This window comes from Ostrea edulis, chromosome 9 (assembly GCF_947568905.1).
Source record: "Ostrea edulis chromosome 9, xbOstEdul1.1, whole genome shotgun sequence".
NCBI lineage: Eukaryota > Metazoa > Mollusca > Bivalvia > Ostreida > Ostreidae > Ostrea > Ostrea edulis.
The window spans coordinates 46,722,600-46,746,486 of record NC_079172.1 but is presented as its reverse complement, the minus strand read 5'-3'; the positions used below and the strand labels follow the sequence as shown (position 1 = coordinate 46,746,486).

General features: G+C 36.4%; 1 protein-coding gene across 5 annotated transcripts in view; it reads right to left on the bottom strand.

The window, feature by feature from the left end:
• Positions 1-23,887, bottom strand: part of LOC125657528 (Kv channel-interacting protein 4-like) — a 190,611-nt gene that overhangs the window by 142,973 nt on the left and 23,751 nt on the right. For 3 of the 5 annotated variants that reach the window (XM_056149401.1, XM_056149402.1, XM_056149409.1), the window contains one exon: positions 11,873-11,992. In XM_056149401.1, the coding sequence (XP_056005376.1) occupies positions 11,873-11,992 (120 nt within the window). Of the gene's footprint in view, positions 1-11,872; positions 11,993-12,112; positions 12,567-23,887 lie in introns of those variants that run through there. The other 2 variants (XM_056149403.1, XM_056149404.1) reach the window with 1 other exon arrangement.

Here is a 23,887-nt window from a genome sequence, read left to right as displayed (position 1 = left end):
TAATCACCGTTTGTTATCTTTCTAATTCTGGGCGCTTGGCGAGAGATTTTAATGTCTTAGGTTTAACGCAGTGCCGGGATCAAAAATCGAAGTTGGAACCTCTCGGTTGCGAAGTGAGTACCTCAATATCTAAGCTACCACTTCCGGTTAACTTACACTGAATAGCAAATGTTCGGCATGGTATTGTCATTGTGTGACAATTATTTCAGCGCCTGGAATGATTCCGAAGAAATAATATGGCAGAAAACTCTTGGTCTGCTACGGTACTTAGTTTGGTGGCAGAATCCAATATCGTCTGTTCTTCGTTTAGGTGCGAGATCAAATACTGTCTGCAACCAGCAACTCGTATAGTTGCTCGGTTTCATAGGGGATATTTTCATTTGTTCTTAGATGTATATCTTTATTCCTGTAAATTTCAAGCACTTCTGTAGATATCTATTGAACACCTAAATTATCTTCTTATAATATATGAGATAAATTACAAGGATGAGCTTAGTGTGTTGTTAATACATGTATCTGAAACAATTGTATACTTCAAGTTATTAATCCCGTGGGGATCCGGGTTAGAATATAGCACCCCCTTGCTTGTCGTAAGAGGTGACTAAATGGGGCGGTCCCTCGGATGAGACCGCAAAAACCGAGGCCCCGTGTCATAGGAGGTGTGCACGATAAAGATCCCTCCCTGCTCAATGGCCATAAGCGCCGAGCATAGGCCTAAATTTTATAGCCCTTCACCGGCAGTGGTGACCTCTCAATATGAGTGAAATATTCTCGAGAGGGACGTTAAACAATATTCAATCAATCAAGTTATCAAATAATCAAATTATAGAAGATTTCCATTCATATTATCAAAGTTCATAATTATAGTTCAATAAAGCTAAATTATACGAGGAGATCCGGGTTAGAATAGGTCTTCAGTACCCCTTCCTTGTAAGAGGCGACTAAATGGGGCAGTCCTTCGGGTGAGACCACAAAAGCCGAGGCCCCGTGTCACAGCAGGTGTGGCACAATATAGATCCCTCCCTGCTCAAAGGCCGTAAGCTCCGAGCATAGGCCTAAATTTTGCAGCCCTTGAAAGGCAATGGTGACGTTTACATATGAGTGAAAATGTTAAAAGAAATATACAAACAATTAACCAACCAACCTGTCGATGTTATGACCTTGAGATCGTAAAACTGCAAAATACCATATAAATGTCTAAGGTAAATTGAATCCCGCGTATATTAGAGGACTGTAAATTAATATTTTCTTGATTTTGACAATATCGTTATAGAACATTCAACACAATTTCAGAGCGAGCTCCTAAGGGGTCCCCCGTCTGATAGTAGTTGGACAGCATTCAATGTGGCTACAAGATTATTTTCGATTATCTCGTGCTGAAGTCTAACTTGCAGATGAAAATCGTGATTAAACGCGGTCTCATTATAAGGTTTTGACAGTCATAACAAATTGGATTGTGTATTGCATGTTGTATTTTGTTTGTTTTACGTCCCATCGAGAATTTTTATTTATATCGAGTCACCAGCCATACGTGAAATACAACATTTAGACCTACCCTCAGTGTTCAGGGTCGTTCTGTAACGCCTGCTGTGACACGTGATCTCCGTTATAAAGGTCATATCCGAAAGACCTGTCATTCTCATTTGTAAATGCCGAGCGTTTGGCGAAAGAGCAATCACTACCTAAGTTTTCGTCTTAGCGCGGTCATGACACGAGCGGAATTCGAACTCACAACTTCCCGGTTACGAAGCGAACGCTCTACCACTGAGCAACTGCGACCGTGCAGTAAAATGTTCACCATATACCGTAAAGTTATCTAAATATTTTACGTAACACTGACGACAGGCATGATGCATATTACATGAAAAGTGAAGATAACGAACAGTGATCAATCTCATAACTCCCATAAGCAATACCAAATAGAGAGTTGGGCAAACACGGACCCCTGGACACACCAGAGGTGGAATCAGGTGCCTAGGAGGAGTAAGCATCCCCTGTCGACCGGTCACACCCGCTCTGAGCCTTATATCTTGATCAGGTAAACGGGGTTATCCGTAATAAAAATCAGTGTGCCAAGAACGGCCGAACAATCTGTATGAAACAGGTCAGACAGCATTTGACTCAATGATAGGTTGTATTGGCAAACTAGATCGTTGCGAAATGTTGACTTTAAACGAGACTGTTGAAACCCACGCACCATCAATTTGTTTGTCAGTAACCTGCCTCGATTTCAAAACTGACCATACAGAACAAGCTCTTACATATCGAATCAGTTGAGAGATATACACACCATATGCAGGTGATAATGGAATATTGCTAGGAGACATAAATATGGGGAAGTTGACGATGGAGAAGCTGAAATCATCCCGTTTGTCATAAAGTTGAGTTGCTAGTTTGCTGTTAATATCTATTTTCAATAAGATATCTAAATATGAAGCAGAAGTGGACGACTCTTTGGTGTCTTTTATTTGGAGTTCACAGGGATATATCGAATCGACATATGAATGACTATTATTATTGTTAATAGATAAAACGTCGTCGATATATCTAAATGTCGAATTGAAGGTCACAGCAAGATATTTTTTCTTCTCACGTAGAAGTTTGAATAAATTCTGCTGCATAGGAATATAAGAACAGGTCAGCTTACAAAGGAGCACAATTCGTGTCCATGGGAATTCCAACAGACTGTTGGAAGACCTGATCACCAAAGACTACGAAGACATTGTCAATGAGGAACTCCATCATATTTTTAATTTCAACTTCGGAGTACTTGTGTGTGGAATCGGAATCATGGTGTTTAATGTGAGTGAAAAATTCTCGACAGGACGTACATTTTGTAAAACAACCAACAAATCATACATGTTATACGTAATACTTGGATGAGGCAGTGAAAACCCTCTTTGGGTTTTCAGATTTACTGCCTTTATCGTTACGGAGTAACGGGACTTGGACTTTTTAAATAGCAATTTCTATGGCACACAACTTGAGATTGCTCGAATTTTTTTTTTTATAGAATTTAAAAGTAATGCTCGGATTCCTATCATGATCATTCCCGTCCATGCGTCCGCTGTCCATCCGATAATTTTTTTTATGGCGCTCGGTAACTTAAAGTTTCTTTGAGAAGACTTTCATGAGTTTTGTACATAATACTTAAGTTTGATCAGGCAGAGGGAGACCCCTTTCGGTTTACTGCATTGCTTTGTCGTTACAGAGTTCTGAGGTTTTGATTTCTTTAAATATCAATGATATAATAGCATTTTCTATCGCACGTAATAACTTAAGAAAATTTTCACAGAATTTAAAAGTAATGCTCGGATTAGGCCAAAAAGGGTGTGTTTCCGGTTACCCGACCGACCCTAAAATTTTCTCCCGACCCTAGTTTTTCGGATAAATACCAGTCCTTAATTTACGTACATTTCGTTTCTCAAATTAAAAAAAAACTAATAAGTTCGGGCTCGATATTCAAATTATCGGAAAATCAGTTGTCAAAATGTCATTTTTGTTGTTGTTGTATATTTCAGTTTTTTTACCCAATAATGAACACTTGACGCTCCATGTCAGTACTCACAGATGTTTATAGATATCGTGTATAAGTTTCGTTCCCGGTGATTTACTGAATAAAAAAAGCAACAACAAAAAATCTTGCCGACCCCTGACCCTATTTTTTTTTTTTCAAGATGTAACCGAAAACACAATTACTTTTTTTCGACCTTAAGACCCCTTTCGATTTTCAGATTTATCGGTTTTGTCGTTACGGAGTTATGGGCGTAGACTATTTTATAGTGAAATATTAATGTGATGGGCCCTTTGCCCCTTTCTGACTCGTGTAAGTTTTCTTGTTAATCGTGTGTTTTAGTGTCAGAAATATTTTTATATCTGTTCTTTATCCAGAGTCTTCCACGTCGCATAAAGTTTTTAATCACTTTAATACAGTCTATTCCACTTTTATTGAAATGGCTTATATTGAACTAATGTTGTGTTGAATTAAAAATAAATCTCCAGTAACAAATTTGCATAGTTCGACATAGGTTATATTGAACTTATGGACATAATGAACAAATCAAGCCGGTCCCCTGAATATCAATATATCCGGTGTAGACTGTACATATAATTATGTTGTATATAATTCATTTCGTTTCCCTCTGTATCATTATATTCGATTTTGTATCCATGTGGTGGGCTATATCTGTGATGGTCTGAAAACGTTTTTCTACCATACGCTCTGGTCTCATTTCATTCATAGAACTATTCAATAATGTTGATATTGACATTGTTGGCTATCACTAGTAAATTACAGAAGAAACTCCGAAGGCCGAATTCTGAGGATGCTGGAGATAATATTCAAGTAAATTACTGAGATTAATTATTTGTAAACTGTCGTAAATGGGATGCAAACAGAATTTAACATAAACTTGTTATTATCCAAACGCTGTTGAATCACCCAATTTTCAATCAATGGGAATTTTGGCTTTTTCATGGACTAACAACACCATACGTTTAATGGAGAGATTGCATGAGAAGATACTCATCAAGGAACTCGTCATACTTATACATCCTGACGTGGCGTGGATGAAAACCGGATTACTACTGGTGCTAAATATACTTTGTGCACTTCTGAAGTCAAAATCCTTTTTATTTCTAACATCCTTTCCATTTTAAATTGCAAAGGGAATCGTATACAAAGGGAATTTTGAACGCAAATATATTTGTAATGGATCATCCAATGCGCATCCCCTCTGAATATACATATTTTCTTTCTCAATACTCGGCCTGTCAATACAGAAATGAGTGCTTTAATTTTCCATCAGAGAGATTCAATCTTATTTTCTCTCGTCAATTCTTCTAATGTGCCACTACAGTGATGAATAACTCCCCATACTAAAAAGATAACTTAATAATTATATAGAGCCCGCTAGTACACCGGGAGTAACGATTCAAGTGATAAAATTGGCATGACTAATCCAAAAGGCAGAGTGATTATGATGGGCACCCATCACGACACACTCTGTCGATGCTCTAATCCTGAATAAAGCTATTCAGAAGTATTGTATCCAAAAAGAAGCATAGGAACCACTGTACATTTTTCCATATTGATAATACACTGAATTTAGGTACATGTTGTTTTAAGTTAGGTTAGATCATAATTCTTTGGTACACTAGTAGATAATTTCTTTGATGTGTGCATATGCAAACATTAAACACTGCATTTGTCAGTATCTTAAATTCTGAAAAAGATGACAATCACATGAAATATATACACCATTTCGTTTTTAACGATCAGTTTACCGTTTAAGACTGGCACGACTTCTTGATTTTACACGTGTTGTTGACACACATAATGCTCATTTCTTTATCATTCTGTTGCTAAATGTGTCTATGTTCAAGTAGATCAATGATATAGAATGACGTCATTACGTAATTTAAAGCAATAAATTGATTTTTATTATACTTTTTGTTTTTGAATTGAGTTGACGTCATATTTTATGATTTACGTAATATATTTATGAAAGTATATATTTACATTTCCTATGATTTCGCCTTCGATATCTTTACCAGTTGAAAAGATATCCATCTCCTCATGAATGTGAACAATGTGCGTGTAGTACGACTATTTTAACGGATAGGAATTCATGTGAATATAAAAAGTATTGATTGATGTTTTCCGTCATACTCAACAATTTTTCAGTTATCTGGTGGCGTCCAGTTTTTATTGGTGGAAGAGAGAACCCAGATACAATGTACCTGGAAAGAGACCACCGACCTTCCGAAAGTAAACTGGGAAACTTTCTCACTAACCGGCGCGAGCAGGATTTGAACCCGCGCCGACAGAGTTGAGAGGCCGTGTGATATTGAGCGCGATGCTCTAACCACTCGGCCACGGAGATTTATTTGGGGCGTCCCCAAATAAATACATATGAAAGTAAGAACAATTACAACGCTTCACGCCAGCATAGTTTCCATGTTCAGCGCTAACACGCTTCATGAAGTATGCTTGAGTGAAGCGTCGTACTTCATCTCCTCATGAAATTTACTTCTTACATGAAAAAGTAAAGATAATGAAAATTTATCAATAATTCATCATAAATCCTATAAAGATTACAAAATGAAAGTAGGCCAAACGGGGACCCAAGGACACACCACAGATGGGATAATGTGCCTAGGAGTAAGCACCCGCTGTTGATTGGTCACACCCGTCGCGAGCCCTATATCTTGATCAGGTAAACGAATTAATTCATAGTCAAAATCACCATGTAAAGAATGGCCTAACAATTGGTATTGAAACACGTCAGTCAACATTCCACCTAATGACATACCTATATATTTACCAATAAGATCATTATATCTATTAAGTTCTATATTTTGACAGGCAGAGAGACACACGACGAACAAAGAAATCCCACAATGCCAGAACCATGATAGCAGTCCAAGTAAACCAAAAAAACATTTTTAAAAAGCGTTACAAGTTTTATATCATAAACGTATCACATAACGAATGAGCACATTCATTGAATTTATGTATCCCAGCTTAGAATTGCATTTACTTTATTAAAAGGGGAAGCACTTTAGGAAAATTTTGCAAGGTTTCAGTGCTAAATCACACTCTTAGTGCTATCTATAGACCATTTGTGAACTTCTGATTGGAAAGGGCTTATCTTTTGACAGACTCATTTCATGTACAATTTCATTTCCGGAAACTCTTTCTTGCCATAGCAGTCATTTACACCTTTTGACATTAAAAACAATTGAGGTTTTCCCTAAGTCAGAGGACTATTTGTGTGAACTTTCAATGGCAATGCATCTATATGTATTTAAGTAAGCTAACCTTGACAGTGAGTTCCATGCATGTCATTGCTATAAACCTTAAGTAAAAAGCACGAGATCGAAGAGCAACTTACGTTTTAGTTTCCACCGGTTTTACTGATGCATGGGATTAAACACGGTCTAAGTATTTACAGAGACGCTTACTCCCATTCTCCGGAAGGGATTTTGATGTTACTTTAATGTTAAATCAGTATTTGAAAACGATAGGGGTCGACGATATACTCAGCTATATTTGCATAATGAAATGCATGGGATGAAAACAAACAAACAAATCAATCAGAAATAAAAACACCCTTAGAGGCCCTGTCTATAAATAGTTAAGAAATATGTCTTAAACAATAAAGGTATACTTATAACATATATAAACATGCATATTATTTGATTTCATAGGCCTGACTGATAATTACAGGTAGTTAGTCTAAAACAGACTATACCCAGGGACCACTCAGGTGTGAAAATTACAGTTTTAGGTAAGTGGGAATAACAATTTCAGCTAAGTGAGAATGAATCGGTTATACACACATGTATGTATGTGTACAAAGACAGTGCTACTTTCAATCGCGGAGGTACTCAGGTCATGAATTCAGGCTTACACGGGGCTGTATAACATTTAGCAGACAATCCAGGTGTATTGCTATACCGTCTGTAAAGTTACTCTGGTGATATAGGAACCACTGTGCCCGTTCGTCTGTCGGTCTTTCCATCCCACTTTAGTCTCATCCGTCTGCCGATCTTTCTATCCCACTTTATCATAAGTTTCAAGTCCCTATCTTTATAATGGAGAGATATTGTGATCTTATACTTGGCACATATGTTGATTATGGTCAGATTTGGATTTAAGGATACGTGACCATAGGTCACCATTAGGATAAAAAATAACTTGAGAAATATAACGAAGAAACATTAGAAGTAATTACCTCACAATCAACCTGGTTTTCAGAGTTTGAAAGATGCACTCCTTGTGCTATCAAGATGCACTATATCTATTTTAGGCTTTTTATTGTTTTATACACGTTTCTATTAGCAGTTTACGTCGTTCTTTCTATTTACATTATTCCCGTGCTTTGATATTTCCCATGTAAATTTAGCTGTTTTGCATTGTAACAACCCAAAGACATGACAACTGGTCCACTACGAAATATCTTTTTTCACAAACTATTAAATCATGATAATATTATTTGATTGTAACCATTGTTTTGCTAACGAATCGCATACAAACTCGTTTTACTGGTAATCCCTCGGTTTTCGGTAAATGCCACACATCTGCATGGATTTCACTGTGATCCACAAAACTTGCAAGATCAAAGGTAGAGAGATAAGATATTTGCTTCTGCTATTCAAAAATTGCAGCAAAGATAGAGAAAAATATGTAGACTGTTATGAGGATAATGTAACTACTGCAAGTGAAAGTGCAGTGTGATATCTTTAACGTTATAGAGGATTCTGTTTGGTCAGTGCGCTTGGTGACGGGGGAGCGCATAAACACAATGAATAGGAATATACATAATACATTAGTTAAGCAGGGTGATCAAGAGAGAGAGAGATTTGAAATCGTTATCGAATACAATATTGTATGAAAGTGAAATACGTTCAATAATCTAGTATTTTTATTTTAAATAATAATTCTGTGAACATTTCAAATAAAAAAAGATTTTGAAAAATGTTTTATATGACTATTGGTTCAACAATTTGGGCCAAGCAATCGTCTCAAAGCTTTTCAAAATTAATAGAATTCAATTATTATGTTTGAAATAAATCAAAAATGCTGTGAAATTTTGATTAATGCGTGAGTCATTCGTCTCAGATTTCATTATTACGTCGCTTGATTAATAACTGTACAATCGTTAGAATTTTAATATGCTATGTTCCGAGTATTTGATATCCATGCACTATGATTCGGGTAGATGCATAGTATCGACCTGTGTATCAGTAACTAGACTGCGGAAATTAACAAACTGTGCCTTTTAAATCGAATTCTTGAATCATAGAAAGCGATATACAGCTAAATCTCTTATGACACAAGAGAGCACATGCCAAGTTGCGTTTAATTTGTGTAAATGACTGAAAAATAAGATTTCAGGTATGCAATTTTAATCTAGATGGCAGGCAATATCGATGATAAAGTGAGGATAACGAACATTGCATGATCAATCTCTTAAATCCTTTACAGAATACAAAATTGATCAAAAATAGGCCCTGGAAACAGAGGTGAAATCAGATGCTTAGGGGGAGTAGCCATCCCCTGTTAACAGGTCACACCCACCGCGATCTCTATGTCTTGATCAAGTAAACCTTAGTCAAAACCAGTATGTAAAGAATGGTCTTACAATTGGTATGAAACACCTCCGACAGTATTCGATCTATTGACATATTGTACATGTATTTGCAAATTAAAGCATTATACCGACCATACAATTTACAAAATGCTGACTTTAAACGAAACTGTTGAAAATACTGTAGAATCGACTTATTTCTTCTTTTTTTTTATTTTGATCATACGTACATAAAGCTCTCGCATATTGAGTCGGATAAGAAACATAAACACCACACTCAGGTCATAATCGAATATTGCTACATAAATTTAGATAGTTGACAATGGAAACGCTGATTTTATTCAGTTTGTCATAAAGTTGAATTCTTATTTTGCCATTAACATTTATGTATACAGTAAAATATCCTAATATAAAGCAGATGTGAAAGACTATGTTATGCATTTTATTTTGGATTCAGATAATGCATATTGTATTTTCCCTGTCTTTTCCTATACTGCACATTTCGCTTAGAATGAATTGTGTTTAAATTTTGAATTTAATGAAAGAGTGGAGATAACGAACAGTGATCAATCTCATAAATCCTATAAAGAATTCAAAATTGAGAGCAGGGCATACACCGACCCCTGGAAACACCAGAGGTTGGATCGGGTGCCTAGGGGATTAAAGCATCCCCAGTTGACAAGTCACACCCACTGTGAGGCCTATACCTTGATCTGGTAAACGGAATAATCCGTATTGAAAATCATTACATACATGTAAAGAACAGCCTAACAATTGGTATGAAACACGTCAGAAAGCATTCGACCGAATGACGGTTTATATTTTACAAATTAGATCATTATAACAACCATACAATTTGCAACACGATGTACGAGTAAGAATGCAAGCTTTTTATCAGTTCCTGCAATTCTCTAAATGCCTTTTACGTGATTGATAAATATGCTTCTTTTTCACATTATCTGAATCGTGATTAGAGTCTACGCAACTGTATGGAATATCACTCCTTCAATTATCATCAGAAAATGCTCATATATATATATATATATATATATATATATATATATATATATATATATATATGTGTGTGTGTGTGTGCACGAGGGATGTCAGAGATGTAAGTCAATAAAAACATAGGACAGAGACTTGTGAGCTATAATTTTCCCCGTCATGGGAAACATGAAGATTACTTATCGGAATTTCTCTTTTACTAATTCCCTGTGTTTCATCAGGCAGTGCATTTACAAATTGAGTTTCATTTCAAATCAAGTAAAATTGTGTAGAAGTGTATAAGCGCTCCTACATTAAGTGTTTCTTGATTGCTTAAATTGCATGTCTGTGTATAAATATTAAAAGTACTTCAAAGTTTGTCTCAAAAACAAAATCAACTCCGGATTGTAAAGCATGCTATGTACAAGGCAAGGGCTCTTAAAACAAAATTTCCTTTGATTGTGAATATTTTTTCACCCTGATCAAGAGGATATAGATAGTGATACTAAATATCGAATTCTTATACATCAGTCATCGACCAGTGTTGCTGCTTCAATTGCCCCTAATCAAGTTGTACCCAGAACGTTAAACCAAACGATATCCCAAAGTGTACAAGTCGATGACCGATTGCGTTCGTAAACTCTCTCAACATAGAACCCACACTTTTCATTGACCTTGTTAAAATTTCATCAGCCATTTTCCAGTTAAGAATACCGGGAGGCTTGAAAGAATGCCACGGGTTTGCAATGATACGTTGAGATTGAGACACCCATCTTTAATGGGGTCATTGTGACAGGTCACGATACGCTACAGTGAAATTCTATGACAACGTTTTACACAAAGTCCGCTTGTTGAGTACAGATTCTTGAGTATAGATTTTTTCTAAATGAAACTGTTCCTTAATAACAAAAAACTTTGAATATAATTTCATGTTCTTCCGTGCTGTCTTAAGGTGGAAACAACAGTCTTTGATAAATTCTGGTTAGATGAAGTCTTTTAGGTGGACTGAATTACAATTCCCTTCAAGTGTCTGTATAATCTATGTTACAACGTGCCCGAGGTTCTGATAATCTGCATATTCTTTCTTACAGAATACTGTGTTTGAATAAAATTATTTTGTTCCAGAGGAAACAATTAGAAGGCTCGTTTAAAAAAAGGGCATTTTGGATATATATTTTTATGTTAATCAATCCAACACGCAACAGAGGACAAATCATCAAAACACGTTTTTCTCAAGGCAGGAATAAACGTGTTAAACTCTTCCCATCTGTTTAAGCACTCCATTGAGTGAGAATAGGTTGTGACGTTTGTTGCTTAGTGGTGCCAAATTCATATTTTCTGGTGAATCTTCTATCCATAACCACTGTATTCGTTACATCCAAAACAGCATTTATCGTCAGGTTTCATTAGTATGTTACGGGATTCGGTGCTCGTTTTCAATAATTGTACTCACTTTCAATTAAGTCACGAGGGGGACAGACAAACAGTACCTAGCGATATCAACTTTCACGCCGGTGACTTCCTAGCATATTCTATCAACACTGCATTAAGACATTAACACCATTACCGGAAACTCGTTTGCAAATATTCAGTCTATACATAGCGAGATTAAGGAATAACAGCATCGATTTATCAATATGGTATAAATCAAGACACTTTAATGTGTTGTCGAGTCGATTCAAAATTATAAGTCCGGAACTCTGTACATAAATCATTAATCGTTCGTAATTGTGTCTGCTTTTGGGGGGAAAAAATTGTTAAACTCTCTCCCTCTCTCTCTCTCCCCTTACCTCCGCTGGACACAAAAGACTGACTGGATTGAAGCCGTTTCCTCGTAGACCCTCGTTGCTGTACCCGGGTTCTCCCAGGAGAAGATTTTCGGAGCTTTAACTTTTTGATTGCTTGTCCCACTGGAAACAAATATCAAATTTTCCATTACTCCAATATGTAAATGAATGAGTGGCTATAATCCTCGTTAATCACCAAAGTCATGTACTAAAATTCCCAGCATTATTATAAAACAGGCATACTTCTCTGTTTAATCCTGGACATTCTTTTGAATTTCTAATATTAATTAATAAAACATCAGCACACCCTTCTTCACATAATGCACATGAATGTGTGAAGATACAGCATGTAAGTATATACCACCACAGTGCCGCGGTAGAGCGCCGAAAAAAAATAAATCGAAGATCCCAGTCACTTTCAGCACTCGCAAAAGCACGTGTTCTTTCGGAAGAAAAAATCAGAATTTAAATATCCCATCATCCAGAACAATAGTATGTTGTGTGTTGCAGTTGTAACATTTGCTATTGGGATCAACACCGGAAGGACAGTGCATGTGTGTTTGAATGGAAACCGGTTAATACTTGCCTCCGTTTCGGCTAATACTATCATTGTATCGGTGCTGGTATTGTTTTTCATGTTTAAACAATTTGTATATCTTATTAACGCGTTGGGTCCATTGATTACCAACCTCCAGAACCCCCTATTGACGTACTTTTATTTCGGGGACAAATGAAAAATTGATCCGACTTGCAGTAAAAGAATGTTAAACAGCGATCACGAAAAAGTTCAAAATTGTATTTAGCAACAATCAAACAAAACTGGCTCAAGGAGCCACAGACCGTCAAAAGTGAGTTTAAAATCAATCCACAATCTCTGGATTCATCCGTGGAGCTTTAAAACATGTAAACATGCATTCAGGTGCTATACATTACGATACAGGTTGAGATGAGGTTGACAGCTATAATGCCACTATTGTCAGGGTGAAGTAGTTTGTGCTACATATGTTTGATATCACCAGTTAATATGCTATTGTTGTACAAATGTAATATTTGATTATATCGTTGTTCATTGTGATTGTCGTTTATCTGAATACGGCGCCAATGAAGGGGATTTCTGGCAATTTACAGTCTACTCGAGTCAGTCTTTTATGAAAACATTCTTATATTTATGCGTATTTGTTTTATAATTACAAACACCATGCCACAATCGTTAAATAATAAAACGTACACCGTTTTACAATAAATCATGTGAATTCTCGAATCCGCGGTATGTAGAATAATGAAAAGTTTTTAGAAAATGAAGGAGCGGTAAATAAACTACTTTGTCAGTTTACAGAGGACGAGATTCCTAACAATAATCGTTCGACATTTTACGGTATGAATTTCCATCTCTTTTTAATTCAAGGACAAGAGAGCGTTCCGTTCACCATGGTGGGAGTCGGGATCGGAATACAATGTGTGCATTTAGTCCATAGGTCGCTTGAGGTACTATTTTCAGGCGTTGAAAAGCGATTAACTTTATGGCTCTTTTTCTTGGTACTCTGTTTACTTTGCTAATAAAAATATCTGCAAGACATAAAACGAAGGCATTTCTGTTTCCGCATCAAAGAGCGCTCTGTCCAATAACTCTTCTCCAGTGCTCTCAGCGGGTAGGTCTCCACTGCGTGTTCGATTATCTTGAATAAGCTTCGCAATCAAGTGGATGCTGTGTTTGGGGTCCTGTGATATTATTTTTTCAGATGACGAACAGATATATGACACATGTTTTCTGATGAATCAATTACCAGAAAGAAAATGATGGTTTGGAGTCAGACCCTTATGGCGTCATAATAAAACATTTCTGTATATCTCGTGTCGGCCTACAAGCCTTCCTATTGCAATATGTTCTGAGCCTTTAATTCTTGAAGAGAAAAAAGAATTATCATTTCGTTTCTGAAAAGTCGATAACATTTCTTTAAGCTCTATCCAGATGACATTGATGTTCTGATTCTTTGAAGAAGAAAATAATAAATATTTAATAGGGATAATATAAATCTGTTGGTATGATTTAGTTATGAAGTTAATAAGGAACAAAATCCTTCAGTAACTCGGAAGGACTTACAACTCACTCGATTAATTACGAGATTTATTATGATTGATTGAAAGAATTCTTTACATGTTCCGACCATATAATATCCCTGTATTGTTTTTATTTTCTTTATGCTTTCAAAACTGCAGAACTCTTAGAAAACGAATATTGGAAACTTTTAAAAAGTTTGCCTACACCTGTATGTATGACATCATCAAAATGTGTGCTCTATCAGGAAGTTACACATCGTAACATTCTATAATAACAAACTATGAAATATTTAAGTTACGTTTTATATGACAGTTACCAGAGACGTCACAATGCCTCACTACACTCTTCTGTAAACAATATTATGAAGAAAGCCGTCATCGCTATTACATGTCTCTAATTTGTTAACCAATAAGCATGAGGATTTCTAGAAAACTGGATATTACAATCACACTTTTTAAAAATCATCACATCTAAATCTAACGTAAATATAAGGGTTTAAAAAATGTTATTAATATTATTACAGTTGAACCTCGGTATCTCGAACATCGATATCTCTAAAGCCATGGATATGTCGAAGTGAGTCGGAAGTCTTTTATGTAATTTAACTTTAATATCTCGAACTCGCGGATATCTGTAGGTTTTTGCTCGGACCCATCGCGTTCGAGATAACGAGGTTTGATTGTACTTTTTTGTTTTACATTTATAAACCCGTCATTAGAATAATTGTCTTTACGCTGTTGCGTATTATTATACAATAGACGTTAAACATTATATTTAACGCGGAATTCAATTTCATTTCACAAATTAGTAAACGCTTCAAAATATAATCGTCATAACACAGAGAGTAATCTATATAGGGGTTAATTAGTTGTTTTTTAAAAGTAGCCACGTAATCATTGTACTAAAAACATTGTTATTTCAATACTAGAGGCCCTATGTTCTGCTCGTAAACTTGTAAATAAAATCGTCCTTTATCTAGAAATGGAAGTAGCTGTAAGGACATGTATTATGTTGCCTGATCAGTGTTAAGTAAATGTCACGAAAGAGATTTAGGATTTTGAAAGAAATTAATTCATTTCAATGCAATGTATCTTGTGCAAAATGTAAAGCTTACGGCAGAATGTGGCTTACGGGCGAGATCAAAAGTTCAATGTCTGCCAAAAACAAATTTTTCACCAAGACCCCCCTCCCCCCCTTAAAACTAATTATGATGAATGTTGAAACTTATCGATTAACAAGTAAACATATACATGTACGAGTATACACTCTGTATACCTTTTCTACTATTTATTCACAATGAAAGTGTAATCAAAACTATTAAATGTTCAGTAAAATGTAATACATGTACTATTATATTATGTGGTTTTTAACAGTCACTTGTCTTTTTTTATTTTTTCACTAACATGTAATCGTTGTCGGGTGACAGAAAATTACGGAGGTTTTTATCCCCCTCCCTCTAACTATTTGAATTTAGATTTTTATTCGACATCGATCTTTTTATCTCGTCCCTTAGTGGTGAAATGTACAAACTAGGGAAATATGGAATTTACGATAAAACTTGGGATATCGAAATGGTTATAAAAAAATGGAAATCCGATGTTTTTCTGCCCTAGTATATAAGTAAAGTTTTGTATCTCCACAATGAAACTAATGTATGTACAAGAACGCATAAATTTTGGTTATGCTCTTAAATCATAATGCAGAAATGTCTTAGGTTCATTAGTTTCAAAGGTACATAGAAAAAAATGACCGCAATTGTTACATACATGTACATCTTCCAAATTCACAAGTTTATGGTCGTTATATAATTTGCATGAAGTGGAATGCTGTCTGATGTGTTTCATACCAGTTGGTAGGCCGGGGTCTTTGTTTTGGATACTGATTTAACTACGGGTCACGCCCTTTACCTGATTAAGATATAGGACCCATGGGGGTCTGACTTGTCTCCTCGACACCTTATCCTTTCCGGGGGTCCGTGTTTCCCCTAATCATAAGTTTGTATTGCGTATAGAATTTACTTTAGATTGATCAAGGTTCGTTATTTTCTCTTTTTCATTTACTGCTTGAAACGAGTGTTCCTTCCGATGTCATCATGTGTAATTATGACGGTGTATATTACATGTAAGTCAAAACACTTGGATACCTAAATTTAATGCCCTTTATTGAATCTTTTTATAACTGTAGCTGCATGCACAGAATACAATAAAACATTTAAATTATGTTATAATACAATACTAAAATTTGTATTGCGCCGTAATCGATTTAAAATATCTAAAGCGCTTCACAATAAAAGTAAGATAAAATGGCCTGCATTGAAGTAGTATTATGTACTGGTAAAAGTATGACAGTCTTTAAACTATTCTGTAAAAACACTAAGAATTGTCATTTTCAGTTAAACATTAAAAGCAATGTTAAAGAGATGAGTCTTGAGATGCTGCTAAAAAATGTCCAATAATTTGGCACGACATAAACCAACCGGTAGCGTTCCGAAGTGTAGGGGCTGAATAGTCAATACGCCTTGCATAAGTCTTAGTTCTAGTCCGGGGAACGTTCAGAGGCATATTGGCTGGTGGAGGGGGGGGGGGGGGGGGTCACATTTACTACCTGCTGTTGACTGTGTGAATTGAGACACATTAAAATCTTTTAGAGAGAGCAAGTGATGGTAATTTTACAAGCGTAGATCTAGGGGAGGTGGGCTTCAGACTCCCTGAGATTGGTCAAAATGATATGTACATGTTTTATTTCCCTTATTATGTTGCAGTTTCAGTTGTAAACAAACTGGAAGAATAGTATGCACTCTGAATTGATACAACACACATTCTGAATAGAAAAACCGTAATGTAGGTCTTCGTGCACCAATCCATCTGACATGTGAACTGATAATGTATTTCTCTGGGAGGGAGGTTGTGACAAAATGTCAGTGCAATATTTGTATCTATGATGGGAAAAAGTACAGGAAACCATTTGATCTACTTTTATTCCTAAAGTACATTTTGCAGGTCGTGGTGCACCAATTCAGTTGAAGTGTGAACTGATTAGGTATTTTTCTGAGAGGGAGGTCGTGACAAAATTTCAGGGCAATACCTGTGAAAATAACGATAAAAAATTCTGGAACACTGTTTGACCTACTTCTAACCTCTAAAGTAAGTCATGCACCAATCCATCTAAAATGCTTTTTCCGAGAGGAAGCTTGTGACAAAAATTTTAGGGCAATATCTGTATCCGTAACAAAAAAAGTCCAGAAAACTGTTTAACCTATTTTTAGCCCGAAAGTAGGTCAAGGACGAACCAATCCAGCTGAAATGCAAACTGAACATGTATTCCTCCAAGAGGAAGCCTGTGACTAAATTTCAGTGCAATATCTGTATCAGTAATAAAAAGAAGCTTGGAAAATCGTTTGACCTATTTCTAGCCCGAGAGTAAGTCAAAGATGGACCAATGCAGCTGAATGCAAACTAAACATGTATTCTTCTAAGAGGAAGTATGTGACTAAATTTAAGGGCAATATCTGTATACATAATGAAAATTGCCCGGAAAACTGTTTAACCTACTTTTAGTCCTAATGTATGTCATGGACGGACGGGCAAATTCAGCTGAAATGTAAACTGAACTTGTATTACTCCAAGAGGAAGATTATGACTAAATTGCAGGGCAATATCTGTATCTGTAACGAAAAAATCCGGAAAACTGTTTAACCTACTTATAGCCCTAAAGTAGGTCAAGGTGCACCAATCCAGCTGAAATGGGAACTCACTCTTACACTTCTGGACGAAGAAATTGTGACCAAATTTCAAAGTCATACATGCATCCGTTACAGGAAAAGGTCCGAAAACATGACCGCGGACGGACAGACAGCCAGTCAGACGGACGCACGGACAGCGCCATAACATAAACATGTCTAATGATAGGCGTATAAAAACTCTCCAATCCCCTCTCCTGGGAAAATTTCAGAATCTGTGCTAAATGAACATACCGAAAGCTTACGATTTATAGCGCAGTTTTTACTACGCATGGTTAAGTCTGAATTTTTTTTTTTTATATCAAACATTCTTAATATATTTTCCAATTGTACTTGTGTGTCCAAGCATACCGTCAAATATTCATTAAAGCCTCGTGCTAAGCGAAAACTCACAGCTTTAAATAACTTTCAAAACTTTTTCCATTCCTCTAGAAAGAAAACGCATTGTCTGTCTAGTTTGTCTGTCCGCAACTTTGATCTTGTCATATCTTTTAAACTTCTCAACATTGAGACTGCATATTTAAATGAAATGAAAGGGCAAGAATTTTTGACCTGAAGAAGGTCAAGGCTATTCCTCAAAGGTTGTCACACTCCGGAACATGTTTTTAGATTGGAAAATATAAACCTACTAGTTATAAAAAAAAAATTGAATATATTTCTCAAAAGTTCTATTTTGTAAAGCAAAAAGTAAAATAAAAGGAAACGAAGAAATTTCATGTAATTTATGAAGAAGATATAGGAAAAAATAACTGCAACGTTAAATCTGTAATGATCTGATAGAACAAGCAATGCTATACACACTTGGATTTTACACGAAAATCAAGTACATGTATATCTTTAAATCAAATTTCGAAGAAAACAATTTGAGAATTCATGAATATATATCCAAGAAAAATGCTGATAGTTTTGTTCCTTCATGCTTATTTTCTTTCACCAGTTCACGTTATATATGTAATAAATGAAAGTGTATTGTGATACAGAAAGCTATCATTATAGCGATCGATTAAACACAAGACTACAGAGTAATTACCTTAATTGCACAATTTGATCTATACGTAGTCCGAATTGGATTAGTCTGTAGGGATTATAAAATGCTCTTTAGGACAATTAATCGACAACTACACGGTATGTAATACAGATGCGGGATATCGAACAGTGCTAACGTGGGGTTAGAACTATCTATGCATATTAGCTACAGTCAGAATCCAAATGACTGCACTTTTGATCAAAAGGGAAGAGTAATAGTAATTGTTTTTCTATCTAACAGGGGGAATGCCGGTACTCTTGAAGAATAGAACTGCATTGGAAAATTCCGAGATGCATGGTGTTTTCTCTGTCGTTCCTCTAGCCTTCGTTGAGAATATTTTCTGTTCTCGATCAAACAGAAAACCATGTCATGTTTTGCTTAACTTCTCATTATTCTAACGATTCCAATGCACTAGATTTTTTTGCTGTGACATCTAGTACTTATACAGGAAATTTACGTAAAAGTGTCCTCTATGTAACCCTTAATCAAAAGCAACAACGCTGGACATGCCCGCATTATACTTGTCCCGTAAACCTTTGTATAAAAGAATACTCATATATAAGTAATATGTGTGACCATGACATTTAACAATAAAAGGCAAGCAAAAGGCATCCAATACGGAATGTTGGAACCATTATTTTGTCTCCGAATTCATCGTAGTTTTGACATTTAGTATGAGATCGCATTTGGCAACTATTTGGCTAATTCAGATAATCCCCCTCCGCTTAAGAAATAAGTGGTAGAAATACATAGTAAAATGCAGATAGAAACAGAGAGTAAAATGCAGATAGAAACACACACACACACACACACACAGAGAGAGAGAGAGAGAGAGAGAGAGAGAGAGAGAGAGAGAGAGAGAGAACGATCACACAAGGTAGACCTCCGTACAAATACAGAGAGGTGTAGACACATTCTTTCAATTAAAACTGATCGAATTAGTTTATAAACGCATTAATTAGGGTGAAATAAGTCGCAAATTCCATTGTTATTTTAGCGTGATTTTAAATGAAAGACTGTCGAAGAAAATTGTATTGTTTATGGGCTTTAAGCCTTACGGCTCATCAGCATAATACAAATTCAATCAGAGTATAAAAAAAAAAGCTGTATACAATATGAAAAATGGAGTGAATATTTTAGGAAATATTTTTCATACTGATTTAATGTACAACTTTGAAAAAGAGGGCGACTTCCAGATTATTGATTTTTGTTAATCATTGTTCTTATATATCGCTTTTAAAGGGGGGGGGGAGATGTTTTCATATGTAAATTTTAAAAATATAATAAAATACAAAAACCAACAACTTTACGTTTTCTAATGGCTGATCTTCAAACCCTTTCGAAATCCTACACGCAGGGGAGGGTTATGTGGCCACCCCTCCCCCTGATTCTACGTGCCTTGGGAGTATATGTATATCCATTGTCGGATTTGTAATGCCTTTCACTAACCATTCAAAAAGTATGCATATGGTAAAGAATAAAGTTTTTTCAAAATAAGGTCAATTCGATATATTCCAGTGGACTCGAAATAAAAGATACCACAGAGTCCTCCTCATTTGCTTCGTACTTAGATATTTTATTGAACATTGATGCTAACGGCAAACTAAACAATTCAACTTTATGACAAACGGGATGATTTCAGCATCTCCATCGTCAACTTCCCATATTTATGTAGCAATATTCCATTATCGCCTGCATGTGGTGTTTATCTCTTTCATCTGAATTGATACGCAAGAGCTTGTTCTCTGTATGATCAGTTTTTAAATTGATGCAGGTTATTGACAAACAAGTTGATGTTACAGGGGTTTCAACACTGACTGTCTCGTTGAAAGTCAGTAATTCGAAAATTCAATGGTCGTTATTACGATCTAGTTTGCTAATACACCCTGTCATTGGGCCAAATACTATTTGACATGTTTCATATCAATTGTTAGGCCGTTTTTATACACAGATTTTGTCTACGGATTACTCTGTTTACCTGATCAAAACATAGGGCACACGGCGGGTGTGCTCGGTAGACAGAGGATGCTTACTTCTCCTAAGCAATTCATCCCACTTCTGCTCCCGTGGGCATCCGGGTTAGAATAGGTCCTCAGTATCCTTTGCTTGTCGTAAAAGGCGACTAAATGGGGGCGGTCCTTCGGATGAGACCGCAAAAACCGAGGTCCCGTGTCACAGCAAGTGTGCCATGATAAAGATCCCTCCCTGCTCAAAGGCCATAAGCGCCGAGCATAGGCCGAAATTTTGCAGCCCTTCACCGGTGTTGTAGAGTGAGCCTTCCCCCGGGAAGCCTGGCTCTAGAGTGAGCCTTCCCCCTGGGAACCCCCGGGGAAGTCTCACTCTAGAGCCAGACTTCCCCGTGGGAAGACCTACTTTATCACTAGTTGTAGAGTCAGAGCTAGACTTCCCCCCATAGCAGGACTTCCCCCTTCATTTATTCCTGGTAAACTACTATCACTTTATGGAGATTGTTTAGATACCAAGACCTTTTTCAGCAGGGCATTAAATGATTTTGCTTAAGAAAGTACTCTACATCGTCATAATGGTTGACTTCCTTTTAAAACATGGATGAAAATATAAATATCAGCAATATTTGTCTAATCATTAAAGAATTCTCACCTAGCTGAGTAGCTCAGTAGGTTAGCACGTCGACTGCAATACAAGAGAGAAAAAGCACGTCGACTGCTGAACTGTAGATCGTGTGTTCGAGTCCAGCATGGGTTTTAAATTTTTGTCAGATTGCTTTCTACTAAAACTGCATTTTTTGACTAAATAAAGTAAATTTGAAAGTTTACAATTTCAAAATACTGTTAAACATATCCTCCACTTTTCATCCATATCAAATTTCTCTGGTGTAGCATACCTCCTTAAGTCGTTCTTTAAACTCAAGAGAAGAAAACGGTGAATAAAACACATTGAAATCGATAAGTCATTTGTTTGACACATAGACCTTGAACTTTGAGCCACACAATGCCTATGCCTTGGTCAGTTTTAGAAGTTTGAAAAATGAAATGAGGAAATTTCGAATTTGTGTTTCTTCTCATCTGCGTACAAATATCGGTTATGCTTTTAAACTTGTACAACTTCAGGTAGGTAGGTAGGTAGGTAGATATGTAGGTAGGTAGAGAGGTTAGGTAGTTAGATAATTCCCTGTCCGATAAACTAAAATTGATTTCATAGTTTGCGCAGGAGGGGATGAAAGCGGGAGTGTCCCTCTAGAGCGAGACTTTAAGAGGGTGTTATGGCTCTAGAATGAGTCTTCCCCCTGGGGTTAAGGTTTATTCTAGAGCAATTCTGCTGGGGGAAAGGCTCACTATAGAGCGAGACTACCGGGGGAAGGCTCACTCTAGAGCCAGACTTCCGGGGGGGGGAGCTCACTCTAGAGCCAGACTTCCGGGGGGAAGGCTCACTCTAGAGTCAGACTTCCGCAGGGGAAAGGCTCACTATAGAGCCAGACTTCCGGGAGGGGGGGGGGGGGGGGGGAGTCTCACTATGGGGGGAAGTCTGGCTCTATAACACCGGCAGTAAGTGAAATATTCTCGAGAGGGACGTTAAACAATATTCAATCAATCAATCATCTCACTTCTGGTATATCTAGGGGTCTGTGTTTGCCCAGATCTTAATTTGTATTCCTTACAAGAGTAATGAGATTAATCACTGTTTGTTATGTTCACCTTTTCATCAACTCATGTCAATTTCTAACGACTGGAAGGTATTTCCTATTTTAAGAGATATACATATCTAATTTGATAAAAAATAATAATGAGTCATTGGTGTGATTGATTAATTATTGACTTCTTACTACGGAACCAGATACATATTTCATGGGGATCGTTTTGAATTTTTAATCACTGATTTTGCTTTGGTTCAGTTGTAACTTTTCGGTAATATATCTAATAATTAAGGTACCGCATTCTTAAAAGTTTAATATCTGCAGATTACACGAGGAATTCCTAAATTCCCTTCCATGTGGCCAGACCTTTTCTTTTACCTCAATATGAAGCAATCAACGAGAAGTCACTAGGTATTGGCAAATATCATCGACGCGCACAATTTTATGGCTAGGGATAATTTATTTCTTTAAACTTAAAACATGCAATAAAGTAGGAATGAAATATTTAATATTATTCATGTTTGGTCTCTAGTTTTATGTGACAAAGGTCACCTCGGACGTGTAAAGACACCACAATGGAGTTTGGGCAGTCATTGAATGCGAAGAAGCTGACAGATCTGCGGTCAATAATGCCTTTGCTGACTAAAAAAAATAACGATAATCTCGCCAGAGGCTGATGTCAAGCCAATATTCGGACTTCCATATTGGTCAGCTTAATGATATAGATTAACTTCACACACTTGATGGGTAATTTTTGACGGTCTTCGTAGAAGATTCTTGATATTTGAGACAGGATGTGTGTTAATATACAGCCCACGTGTTTCTTGACTTGACCTTGAACTAATGTGATACAGACATTTAGATTGTATCATGCAATTGATAAAGATATAGACATATTAACACCGAAGGAAAGATTTTGTAATCAATATCATACACTCTTTTCGATTGTTGAAGTATACTATGGTGCTATTTTAACGATATAGATTTTAACTAATCGAGCGAAAGACCGGAACAGGATGATGCTAGTACAAATGTGATACAAAGAAAAATCCAAAAATGATATGCCGCTTTTGTCATCAATAGTTGCGATTCCAATGAGGCTGGTGTAAATGATCCGCCTATTAATGCCTATTGAAAAAATAAGAACGGCCATTGTCCAAAGTATTAAAAGTGTGTAATGTACCAATCGCCCCCTTCTCAAGTAAAGCCTAAAAAATGAAAAGCAATCCTAATTGATCGTAGTGTATCAAAGGCCATAATCTTCGTGAGGTGATAGATTAATAAAATCTCCGTTACAATTATTTGTCATCATTGCATTGGATTCGGAAAATAAAAACCAAAATATCAAGCGTTCTGTCGGATATGTGTTTCTGATTCAATATCAAATACGACAAACTACTTTTTTATCATCTTGTAATTTCTAATTTCGACTAATGGTTTCGTGATGAAATAGACTTCCTCCGATAATACCTTAATTACCGTTGTCCCTGCCCTCCTCTAAATAATCCATCAATCAAACCGTATGAGAACCGGAGCGACATAACTCAGAAAGAGCGAAATTCATTGTCATATGTTTTCAT